The sequence below is a fragment of the Ursus maritimus genome, unplaced genomic scaffold (genome assembly GCF_017311325.1).
Source record: "Ursus maritimus isolate PB19 unplaced genomic scaffold, ASM1731132v1 scaffold_15, whole genome shotgun sequence".
NCBI classification, from domain to species: domain Eukaryota; kingdom Metazoa; phylum Chordata; class Mammalia; order Carnivora; family Ursidae; genus Ursus; species Ursus maritimus.
The window spans coordinates 28,199,055-28,211,347 of record NW_024423897.1 but is presented as its reverse complement, the minus strand read 5'-3'; the positions used below and the strand labels follow the sequence as shown (position 1 = coordinate 28,211,347).

General features: G+C 39.3%; 1 protein-coding gene across 2 annotated transcripts in view; it reads right to left on the bottom strand.

Moving 5' to 3' along the window:
- Positions 1–12,293, bottom strand: part of EMB (embigin) — a 42,628-nt gene that overhangs the window by 29,334 nt on the left and 1,001 nt on the right. Inside the window, exons 2-3 of one of the 2 annotated variants that reach the window (XM_040630448.1) lie at positions 1,565–1,654; positions 79–174 (exon numbers count right to left, since the gene is read on the bottom strand). In XM_040630448.1, coding sequence (XP_040486382.1) covers positions 79–174; positions 1,565–1,654 — 186 coding nt within the window. The remainder of the gene's footprint in view (positions 1–78; positions 175–1,564; positions 1,655–12,293) is intronic. The other variant, XM_040630449.1, reaches the window with a different exon arrangement.

The following is a 12,293-nucleotide window of genomic DNA, read 5'->3' as shown; positions in this document are numbered from 1 at the left end:
TTTCATCTGACAGAGGAAATCAATAACAAGAACATGAAAACATGGCTTCAAAAATTATTTGAAAGGCAACATATTTACCAGTCAGTGATACGTTAAATTTATGTCTCTCCAAGGAAAGGTTAGAATATTTTGTTGTCATTTCTTCTTGGATCGGTAGACTTGTAAGAGGTGAAGCTGTAAGAAGAAAGAGTATGTGATTGCATATTATTATCAAGATGAAATGACTACAAGCTAGTCTGTAACAGCTAAAAAGCTATATGGTATACAATTAATGAAAAAATAAAATTAATTTAAAAAATAACATAGGAGTGTTGTAAGTGCTTTTTTTTTTTTTTTAAGGTTTTATTCATTTATTTAAAGAGAGAGAGAGAGAGCACAAACAGAGGGGAGGAGCAGAGAGAGAGGGAGAAGCAGACTCCCTGCTGAGCAAGGAGCCCTACTTGGGGTTCAATCCCAGGACCCCAGGATCATGACTTGAGCTGAAGGCAGATGCTTAACCAACTGAGCCACCCAGGTACCCTGTAATTACTTTTTACAATCAAGAATAAACTCCAGGGGCGCCTGGGTGGCGCAGTCGTTGGGCATCTGCCTTAGGCTCAGGGCGTGATCCCAGCGTTATGGGATCGAGCCCCACATCAGGCTTCTCCACTGGGAGCCTGCTTCTTCCTCTCCCACTCCCCCTGCTTGTGTTCCCTCTCTCGTTGGCTGTCTCTATCTCTGTCAAATAAATAAATAAAATCTTAAAAAAAAAAAAAAGAAGAAACTCCAAATATTGGAATAGGGACTGAGAACAAACAGTTGTACAAAATCGTAAAAAATTGTTCTACCAAAAAAGGGCAGTGCAGTATCAGGTGGGAGATGGGGGAGCATACCTTTCATTCTTATCAGAAAGACAGAAACAGTTCTTAAGACTAAAGGACAGTTAAAGACTGGACAAATCACTGGATAAAACATGTTACTGGCTCAGTAAATGCGTTTACAATATTTTAAATTCTAATTATACCTGTAACATTGTTCCTAAAATAGACAACTATTCTTACTCATTTAAAAAATCTGAGATTACTTTTGAACTACTGGAATCCAAAACTGTGAAAAAGAAAGCCGAGCTGAGTTGCAGCACAGAATGCTTTACTTATTTTTCCATAGCACTGTCTCGACTCATTTGATAGCATCTTTAATTTTCCTGCCTAAAGGTCTTCCAGTGGATACACAAATTCCCCCTTCGATGCAGGGAGATTTGAATGGACGCACCAGCAAGAACTGATGAAAACACAGGAGTATCTGCCAATCGAAATGAACCCTCCTTTCTTGTCAGGTGCCCCTCTTCTAGAGAGTCCTTCTTAGGCTTCCCACGTCTGGCCAGCCACCCCTTCCCAGCACACAGAGCACACTGCCCTCATTGCAGTAGATTCCCACATACTGTGTTCTAATTCTATGAGGTACTAGCGTGTTTCTCCCACCAGACCATGAGCAAGGATTAATAATTTATGAGGCAAATGCAATGGCTTACTTAAAAATAAAAACTTTTGGGGACATTGTATTATTTGAAAGGCAACACATTTACCAGTCAGTGATATGTTATGACTCTCCACGGAAAGGTTAGAATATTTTGTCATCATTTCTTCTCGGATGGGTAGACTTGTAAGAGGTGAACCTGTAAGAAAAAGAAAACGTGATTGCATATTATTATCAAGATGAAATGACTACAAGCTAGTTTGTAACAGCTAAAATCCTATATTGTACACAATTCATGAAAAACAACGTTTTCAGGAATCTCCGAGGAACTAGATCTCATACATTCACAGATATTCAGAAATATATTGGGCTATTAAATGTGACCAAATTTCCAACTTTTTCTATGTTCTTTTCTTTACCGAAAAATCCCTACTGATCTACAAGTAGCTTTTAAAAAAATATTGTCTTAGCCTACCATTTGTAGTTTCTTTATAAAACATAAAGGAAGACACTGAAGAAGAGATAAGAGTGCCAAAAAGAAGACAGACACGAAGAGGCAGAAAGAAGATGAGTAAACAAAGAGAGACAGAGAGACCATAATAAAGGGCATAAAATTAGGACAGAGAAGAAAAAACGGATGCACAGTGAGAGTTTCTGCTGTTTATTTTTCAGCTTCAGTTACACACCAGGCAACCCTCTACCAACCTGACTTTTGGTTCTCCTCTGTTGCTTCTCATCTTTTCAAAACCTTTATTGAAAAAAAAAGTTTCCATTTCCTCCCTCCCACTCTGCTCGAAACAACTACTACTACTTCTTCTTCTCCTTCTTCTTCTTCCTTCTTCTTCTCCTTCTTCTTCTTCTTCTCCTTCTTCTTCTTCTCCTTCTCCTTCTTCTCCTTCTTCTCCTTCTTCTGTACATTGGCTACTGTTCTTTGTGGGGTACCAGAACTTTCCTCCCGTAAAAACTACCCCGACTCTATCAAATAAGTCAGAAAAGGGGAAAGGCTTATGATTATAGTCTTGGCTGCACTCTTAAAACTTTCTCATTCCATTTAAATTAAACCTGAGCCTTTTTTAATTTCATTTTCTTAATACTCTGCTCAGAAACTCACTCCTGGTGCAAGATTAGATTTCCAGTTCTTTTCTGACATGTACGAAAAATATTATCAAAGTTAATGATCACCTTTGTTGCCTCAGCTTATGCACAACTTTTACAATATTGCCTAATAAAAAGATCTATCTAGCAGAAGCCCGCTCTCCAGTAAGCCGTGTTCCAAAGGCTTGATCACTTCTAAAGCAGCTTTGGAAGGTGGAGTGCACTTTCTCATGAAGTAATCCTTTAACGAATTTAATATGTAAATCGTACCACCCTCTGAGAGTGATTACACAGGAAAATATGCCCTGAGTTTCTCATTGGGCTATCAAGAATACAAAACATTTCTTCCACTCACATCTAACATTCATTCATTCATATTCTTTCTGTCTCTCTGTCTCTCTCTCTCTTTCTCTCTCTCTCTCATACACACACACGTGCACGCACACGTGCACAAACACATACACACACAGAATCAAAAAAGGCTCCTATCAACATTCTTTTTCTGATGAAAAAAATTTGTTTTTCCATTCTTGGGCATAGCTCACTTAGAAGTTGTATTTAAGAGGAAATATCTCTGGAAGATGAAAGCAGATGCTGTTGACTTACAGATAGGAAGCCAGGAGGGTGCGGATGGGAAGGAATGAGCTGTTCTGTATCATCCGTTCTGGGAAACTCGCAAAACATAAGCTTTAATGTCTTTGCTTCCTTGCTAGGGAGTTCTCTTTTCTTGGCTTAGCCTCCTGCAGAGCTGACTATAATTGTGAGGGTTCTCATCACACTCTTTATCCCTAAAACAACCCCATAATCCTTTGAGATGGCCTAATATCATTTATTCATATTATTAGTAGCAGTATTCACACTATCAACAGCAATAAGAAAGTGACATAAGCTGAAAATGTGTTTTATTCCTTCTTCTTATTTCATTTAAATAGGTGAATACAGAGAGCAGCTGATACATGCTTGATGCTGGTACAGAGTATGAAGCTAGGTAAACTTGATCCCTTTAGGGCCACATGGATCATAATAATATTGATTTAGGCCCACAATTTGTAATTGAGGGTCATTAAAATTTCAGAGGGCCACCCATTCACAGTATTGACTATAACTAGCCCGTGTATTTTCCAACTTGGCAAGTGAGCTGCGGAGGACGAAGCCTGATTTACATCTTTGAGAGACTCTGGAGGTGGAACAGAGGCGGAGATAATGCCACAGAGATGAGCTCAGAGGCTGGGGTTATTTTGCCATTTCTCAGTATCAGGACTGGCTGGGAGAGCCTACCTGTATTAGCACAAGAGAAGGCAGGTCCGGACTTGGCTTGGACAAAATCTAAGCTTACAGAAGCTGACAGAATAGAAGGGAAAAGAAAAGCCAAGCTTCAAGAGTAGGGAAGTTTGGGTAGCTCCAGAATATACTAACTGTTATGACCACTTCCCGCGGCCAGTCCATATATTAAAACTACAGACATCCATAAATCGGCCACCACCTGTCCCCTAACTTCATATCCCCTCTAAAGCATTTATCGTGATCAGGCTCCAGATTCCCCTGAACAAGCCCCAAGTGCAAAAGCACATGTATCACTCTTGCAATTTTTTTTGCCTCGGGAAAAGCCCCTTCCAGAGGCAATGTACACCCATCTGGAGAGGAAAAAGGAGGGCCCTCTACAGAAGGTGTTAGAAGAGTAAAAGTGAGAAGTTCTTTGCTTAGCCAAGATTTTTTTTTTTTTTTAATCAAAGAAGTAGGAATGTAAACCTTATTGCTTTCTGTAGGAGGGCAAGTGGCAGGAGGCAGAGATTGGTGTTTAAAGGAAACTGGCAGGAGAGTCAGGCACATGTGGTTTGAATACTTCCCCAAAAGGATTAGGCTGAGTCACCAAAAAAAACACAAAATGGAGAGGCTGGAATTTGGGATCCTTAATCCAAGCTCTGCCTCTGACTTGTTACTCGGGGTTTCATTTCATGGAGAAAAGAGGAAGGATCAGAAGAGTCTAGTATTGAGTGATGGTGCCAAGATCACAGCACACATTCCTCAAGTTATCGTGCTCACCCCTCTCTTAATCATTGCGGGAAACTTTCCACCCGGCCTTCTTTTACAGTTAGTGAAAAAATGCCACATAAAAGAGTAACATCTAACAGCTTTTCTAAAGATTAAAGATTTTTCTCCCTCTGCAGGGGCAATGGGGCATGAGCGTGCTGCGTCAAAGAGCTGAATAACAACCTAATCTTCACCTATTATTAGTTCGTGTGAAATAGCAAAATGGCCTCTACTGAAATATCTTTCACGTATTACATTTTAAAATAGACATCGATAGATGGGTTTATAATTCATGCTGTTAAGATTTTTAAAAGAAATAAACATGCTATAATTTCTACTTAAAATATTAATGTAGCATTTTTACATATTTAATTCTGGAGCTGCATTTTAATTGAAGTAAATTGGGAAGAAAAAAAGAGGGTAAGTAACAGTAGAACACTGCATTGGGTCTTCAGATTTGCTTTTCTCTAAATCAAAAATAAGTTCAACCACACCTCTTTTTAAGAATAAGCATTTTCTCTCAACCCCCCCCCCCAAACATCTTCATTATATTTCATGATCTTGGAAGGGTCTGGACTTCATTTAGAGAAAGGTGTAAGTAAAAGCTATTATTAGGATAAATATCATTCTCTCTCTTTTTCTCTCTCCTCCATATAATGCACTGACTGCTACCAATATGTATAATTAACGATATTTTTAATAAATCTTAATTTTAGCATTCTGATACACAGTATTATCAATGTGGAGCCCAATGACAAAAATACTATAGGAATGGATAATATATACTATTTATAAAACAGAGGTTTGGAATTCAGAATATATTTCCTCATGGAAGCAATGCTATATATAACCATGAGATCCCATGGCAAATTGTAAAAGCCATTTAAGCCATGATATGGCTAAACAATAGCATTAAGGTATCTAATTACCAATATTTCTAATCAAAAGTGCTTTTAGAGTTCTACTTCTGGAATCTAGGAATACAGTATTCCTATCCCATCTGCAATGGCAGTAGTAGAAAGAAGAGAAGGGGAGAATAAAGCTATATTGATTCCCAGACACTATAATACACAGAGAGTTTGTCAAGAAAAGAGAAAAGAAGGTTTGGCAAGAAAATAAATTCCTGATGGGGACATTAATAAGTCAGACTTTCTAAGTCAGGGACAGATTAAAAAAACAAACAGGAAGCTCATATTTTTTCTACATAAAATGAAAACCATTGGGCAAAAAGGCCATTTTTAGGGGCGTCTGGGTGGCTCAGTCCGTTAGGTGCCCAACTCTTGATTTCAGCTCAGGTCATGATCTCAGGGTTGTGAGACTGAGCCCTGCATGGGGCTCTGCGCTGGGCATGGAGTCTGCTTAAGATTCTCCCTCTTTCCCTGCCCCTCCCCCACTCCACTTGCACACATGCACGCATACTCTCTTTAAAAAAAAAAAAAGGCCATTTTTAGACCAACAACAACAACAAAAAAAAACCCCTGAAGAACAATTAAAAAGCCTAATAACAAGAACAGCGTGCACTTTTACAAAGCCTTGTAAAACTGGTTTTAAACCTTGGTCATATTGAAATATAAACAAATTGATCTTTTCTTTGAAATAGGATTATTCCAATAAAATACATTTTGAAGGGCGGTATAAAAACTCTTGTTTCAAACTACCTCTAAACAGTCATTAAGATATGTTAACAGTGAATCTTAGGCCAAATAAAACTCTTAAAAAATAAAACCCCAAAGGTCTGACTAGAATTTCTGCTCTTTCTAGACTGTGGGTATTTCAGATGTCTCACCCACTAGGTTATTCTTTGATAAGACTTAGATTCTGTTCAGTGGTTCTCCACTGGGGCTGACGTTTGCCCTCCCCAGGACATTTAGGAATGTCTGGAGACGTTTGGATGTCTCAACTTGGAGGAGGCTACTACTTGCATCTCATCGGTTACAGTAGTTTCCTAGGGCTGTCATAACCAATTACCACAAATGTGGCAGCTTAAAACAACAGAAGTTTATTCTCTCATAGCTCTGGAGGCCAGAAGCCCGAAATCAAGGTGCAGGGCCTTGCCGCCTCTGAAGGCTCTAGGGAAGAATCCCTCCTTGCCTCCTCCTAGCTTTTGGTGGTTGCCAGCACTCCTTGGCATTCCTTGGCTTGTAGGAAGCCACATCACTCCCATCTCAGGCTCCATCTTTACACAGCCATCTTCCCTTTGAGTGTCTGTCTCTGTATCCAAATTTCCCTCTCGTTTCTTTCATGAAGACCACAGTCTTTGGGTTAAGGGTCTATCCTAATCTAGGATGACCTCATTTTAACTTGCAAAGAACTTGCCTTCCAATAAGGTCACTTTCGTGGGTACAAACAGTCAGGACTCGAACACAACTTTTTTGGAGACACAGCTCAGTCACTACATAGGAGAGGCCAGAGATGCTGCTAAGTGTTCTGCAGTGACAAGCCCCCACAACAGAGAATCATCCAGCCCCAAATGTCAATAATGTCAAGGTCAAGAAACCCCGATTTCAAAGCAGGTACATCCACAACTGTTCTGATTAACTGCAACGGGATGATTTTTAATAATCTTCAGATGGCCCTGTGGCCCTAAGGTCCTGTTCTATATACGGTAGGTGTAGATATTTTAAAGCAAGAACATTTCTGGCCACCCTTTTTGCCGGCCACACCCTCCCACCAGGGGCCTATTTTGAGGACCTTTCAGGGAGAGGCACTAAGTGCTGGATGGAGTTTTGAAATGCAAACCAGGAAATCTGTTACAGCTATTAGCCAGCTCCAGACGCTCTGCTACATCAAGAAAGCACTTTGGGCTTCAAGATCAATCAGATGAGATATCTGCAGTCCCTTTCAGGATCTCAGAACTATGTCATTATAAGGCTATAAAAAAAGATTCTATCTTGGAGGTAGAGATACATTAGTAACGATATAATCACGACTTGAAAAATTGTAGAAAAATGTTATGTTCAATTAAAAGAATAACACCATTTTCAAAGATAACATCTATTATTTCTACACTGACAATATATTATTTGAGATCTTTTATTTTTGCGTGAACAGTGACTATATTTATTGGGAGTAGTTTTTTGGTTTTTGGGGGTTTTGTTCTTTTTATAAGGGGAACCTAGGGCTCCAGCACACATCATTTTTTTCTTTCTTTCTTTCTTTTTTTTTTTAAGATTTTATTTATTTATTTGAGAGAGAGAGTGAGAGAGAGCATGAGCAGGGTGAAGGGCAGAGGGAGAAGCAGACTCCCCGCTGAGCAGGGAGCCCAAGGCAGGACTTGATCCCCGGACTCCCGGGATCATGACCTGAGCCAAAGGCAGACACTTAACCAACTGAACCACCCATGCGCCCCCTAGGGAGCTTTATTTTTAATAAAACGTTGTGAGGTTTTTTCTTTTCTTTTCTTTTTAGGATTTTAAGTAATCTCTACTAGACCAAACATGGGGCTCAAACTCACAAACTCGAGATCAAGAGTCGCACACTCCACTGACTGAGCCACCCAGGTTTTTTTTCTTCTATGTCACCGTGTGTGTCCTAAGTTGTTTATCTCTATGGGTCACATTATATTGTGAAATATGGGAGGCCAATGATACGAAAGTAATTTCAAAAGAGTACAATCCAGGACAAACAGCCTCGACACTTATAATCTGTTTGAGGACAAATACTCCTTTCGAAAATGGTACTTAATTGTATAAACTGATGACAGTTTCTCAACTCTCATTATGGCTTAATGTCTATGTTAAATAAAGCTGTCTCAGAAAGAGTTGAAATTCTTCTTGCTTCTTTTCAAAAGATCTGAAACAAAAGAATTTTGAGTACAGAATAAAGAATTCTTCCCCGAACCACCTGAGAATAAGCTGCTGACCTGGTGACTCATTCCCCTCTAAAACATGATTGTACATTGCCTACCCACCCCTCCACTTCACCCCAACACTGCCATTAAAGTTGGGAAATTGACATTTATGCATTACCATTGCATCCCACACCTCATCGAAGTTTCAACAAAAGTCCTAAAGATGTACTTTTCGGCCAAAGGCTGCAGTTCAGAATTACACGCTGCCCTCATGTCCCCTCTATTCTCCTTCGCTCTGTCTCAGCTTTACACATACTTGACCCTTAGGACCAGGACAGTTCCAGTATGGTTATGCTGCAATATAATTAGATTTGGAGTAGACCTTTGGCAAATATATCACAACGGTGATGTGTTCTCATGACATCCTATCAGACGGTCCATAATTTTTATTCCTCTCTTTGCTGATGGTTTTTACTTTGATCATTCGTTTAAAGCCATGTCTGCCAGGTTTCTCCACAATAAGGTCGTTCTTTTTCTCTTTTCATCAATACTACTTTATGAATTTTGTGGGAACTCACTTCAAACGTATGTAGTATTTTGTGCCTCATCAAACTTTCAATTGATTCATTTAATTAATTTATATCAGTATGTACTCATGAATACCTGTATTATTCAATGGGCATTATTCAGTGGATACTAATGGATACAAGTCCATTAGTATTATTATTTATGTATAATATATTATGTTATATTATTATCAGTTTGTCCCAGATTTGTCCAGTGGAAGCCCTCTCACTCTTGTATCTTTTTGACATGGCCCATCATTCTTTGAGCACTTCATTGCTCTCTGGCACAAGAGGTTCAGGGCTTGTCTTACACTTTCTCCTCCCTATTCATAAAATCAGCCATTTCTCCAGGAAGTCCTAGTTACCATCAGTAAAGAATGGTATGTAGATTAAGATCAAGACCTGACTCATCACTATTGGGAAATCACTGCTCCACCTCAGTGGGCAGAGCTAATACGTGCGTGTATCAATATACACGCACGTATATATAAATATATGACATGTACGCATTATACATATATTTACACACATACGCATTTATATCTGTTTATATAGATATAGACATGAAAAATAGATCATGACAGATCTGAAATCATGAATTTATGCTAATGCTATCAATTGCAATCCAACAGCACAAGATTCTTTCTAGTTTTCCCCTTCTTTATTTCCTTCTTGTAGAGAACAACCCGAATCTTATAACCCTTACTAGCTTTACTTATTTGCTCAGTATCCCTGTATGCATCTAATCTCCCATTGCCACTGCCACTCTTGACCCCAAAGAAATGTCTTCCACACTCACTCAGGCTCCGACATCCTTCACTGCTTGCTCTTCTGCATGCCTAACCGACACCCCCGATCAGGATGAGACACCACAGTGTCGGGCTGCCCGTATGTAGAAGCTGTCACTCTGCTCAGCTCTGAGGCTGAGATCTAGGTGCCACCTCTGTAGGAGGACCCACCTCACTGTGCTCAGCTCTAGTACTCCACATGGGGCCACTCCCCTACCCGGACGCCCTCCGGACCGGGCTCAGCCTCTAATTCCCTGATCTGGGACCCTCTGGCTTCCTCCAACATGGGAGGTTGCCTCCCTGCATTCCCCAACCTAATGATTATAGGACCGATTCCCAGAAGGAAGAGAAGGAGACAGGAATAAGAGATGGGGACAAAAGAACAGGAAGAGGCAGAGCCAATTGAACTAATTCTTAACAAACGTTTATATAATTTTAAATGTGACGATAATTTAGGGTCACAATTTTGATGCATCAGATACAACTCCATTAAAGATAAGGCTATAGTTAATCTGTTCCTTTAAACAATTTAAATGACTTGAAACTGCTTAAACGCTGCTGAAGTTTTCTACTTAGGCACAAACTAACACAGTGTCAAAGCGTGTAGGTACTTGAATAATATTTTTCTCACAAATATTTATTGCTAGGCAGGTGCTGTGTGTGTATGTGGGATGGGGAGTGTCTCTAGAAGGGAAGGTGGTTGATCAAGAGAGTATATAAGCAATGTTCTCTAGAAGCTAAAAGTGATTTCAAATGACTCCCCTGCAAACACATTTTTAAAAAAATAAACATGACCCCTTCCCTCAATTTATTCTACTTAAGAGTAATAATAATGATGTTTAAATATTCCAATTTATCTAATATTTGCTTTTATAAAGTTACTTTACCTTTCTTATTTAATTGAAATTGCTTAAAAGAATTAAGGCGAAGACTGTGCGTAAATTTATTCTAGAACTCCAAGTGTGTTAGTATGCCCTTCCCTTCCAATCAAGCATTTAGATCCATACACCACGCTCGGTCAGTGGTTCCAAACTTTCATAGACGTAGCCAGCTTATCTCGGACAGACAACTGAGTATTGTGTTTAAGAAAACAGGCAATGGGGGGGGGCATCTGGCTGTCTTAGAAGAGCAAACTACCCTTCCTCTCAGGGTCATGAGTTCAAACCCCATATTGGGCTCAGAGCTTACCTAAAAAAATAAAGAAAACAGGCGTTGGAGTCAGACTGAACAATGCTAAGTTTCCTGCTCTACTACTTAAATAATTATATATTGGGCAATTATTTAATCTCCCTAAATTCCAAAGTCCTCATCTGAAAGTCAGGGACAGTAAAAGCTAACCCATAGGGTTATATACTGCACAGTGCAATGCCTGGGACACAGTGGTTATATAGTACATATGATAAATTATAACCATTTTTATTATTAAAATTTGGCCCAAAGTCTTAGGCTTAGAGAACACCTATTTCCAAGTAGTTCAAAGGACCTAGATAAAAAAACACCAAGTAAACTTCATAACAGCCTCTTTAGCAAAGAGGAAACAATCTCACAGAGATCCACAAAGAGTCCATAAAATGAGGTAGGGTTGCTTCACAATTTTTAGTTCTGCCTTAAAATGAGGTGCTAACTTCATACCTTTCAAACAGCACATCATTCTACAATTTTAACTTAAGTGGAGCTAAGAGGCCAGACTGACATTGTGTACACACACAGACACTTGCCATACTACATACATCATCCCATTTATTTACAACTTTGTTCATTTATTCCACTTTCATTTGTTCCCTACCTTTTTCCTCTTTAGAAGTCTGCTCTGAATGTCAATTTAAACCTGACTCCCTGCTACCAACAGTATAAATAACCCAGCAGTGCAATCGCTACGCCATTATAATTTTAAAGCATGGTGTTCAACCTGCTTAGGATCACGTGATTAAAATCACAAGGGAGCTTTCAATACCTGAATTCCAGGCTAAATCCCAGGCCAACTGAATCAAAATTCTGAGGACAGGATCCAGCTAGCAGTTGTTAAAGCTCCCAGATAATTCCAACATAGAGCCAAGTGGGAGAACCCCAGTTGTCGAATTCACCCAGAATGCAATGGTCCTCAGAGCTGCCACAGTGTAAAGTGAAAGAGGAGTGAATCTAGGAATAGCCCCAAGCCCCAAGTGAATCTAGGAAAAGCCCCAATTTATTCTTTGTAAATAATATAAATGAAAAAGAGGCATGTGGCCAGGAAACGGGACAAGGAAATTTAGGAACTGAAGCAGCCCAAAATGTTTTGTCTAAGTTGTTAACACCTAGGCCTTTTAAAGGACAGTTGTAAAAACTGAATGATCTTATCCTTTGATTATCTTACTATCTTTATGATACAAAAACTCTACATATTCTAAGTTCATAAAAGTGAATTCCTATGAAAGTCTGAAAATCTTGTGTAGAGTATCTTAATTTTAGTTGCTGATAGGCGCTATTTGCTAACCTGATTGGCAGTCTACTGTCCTAATTAGCTGCTAAACGTTGAAAATGTTAACAAAAAAACCTGCATTAGAAAGTAGATCGGATGAAATACTTTGA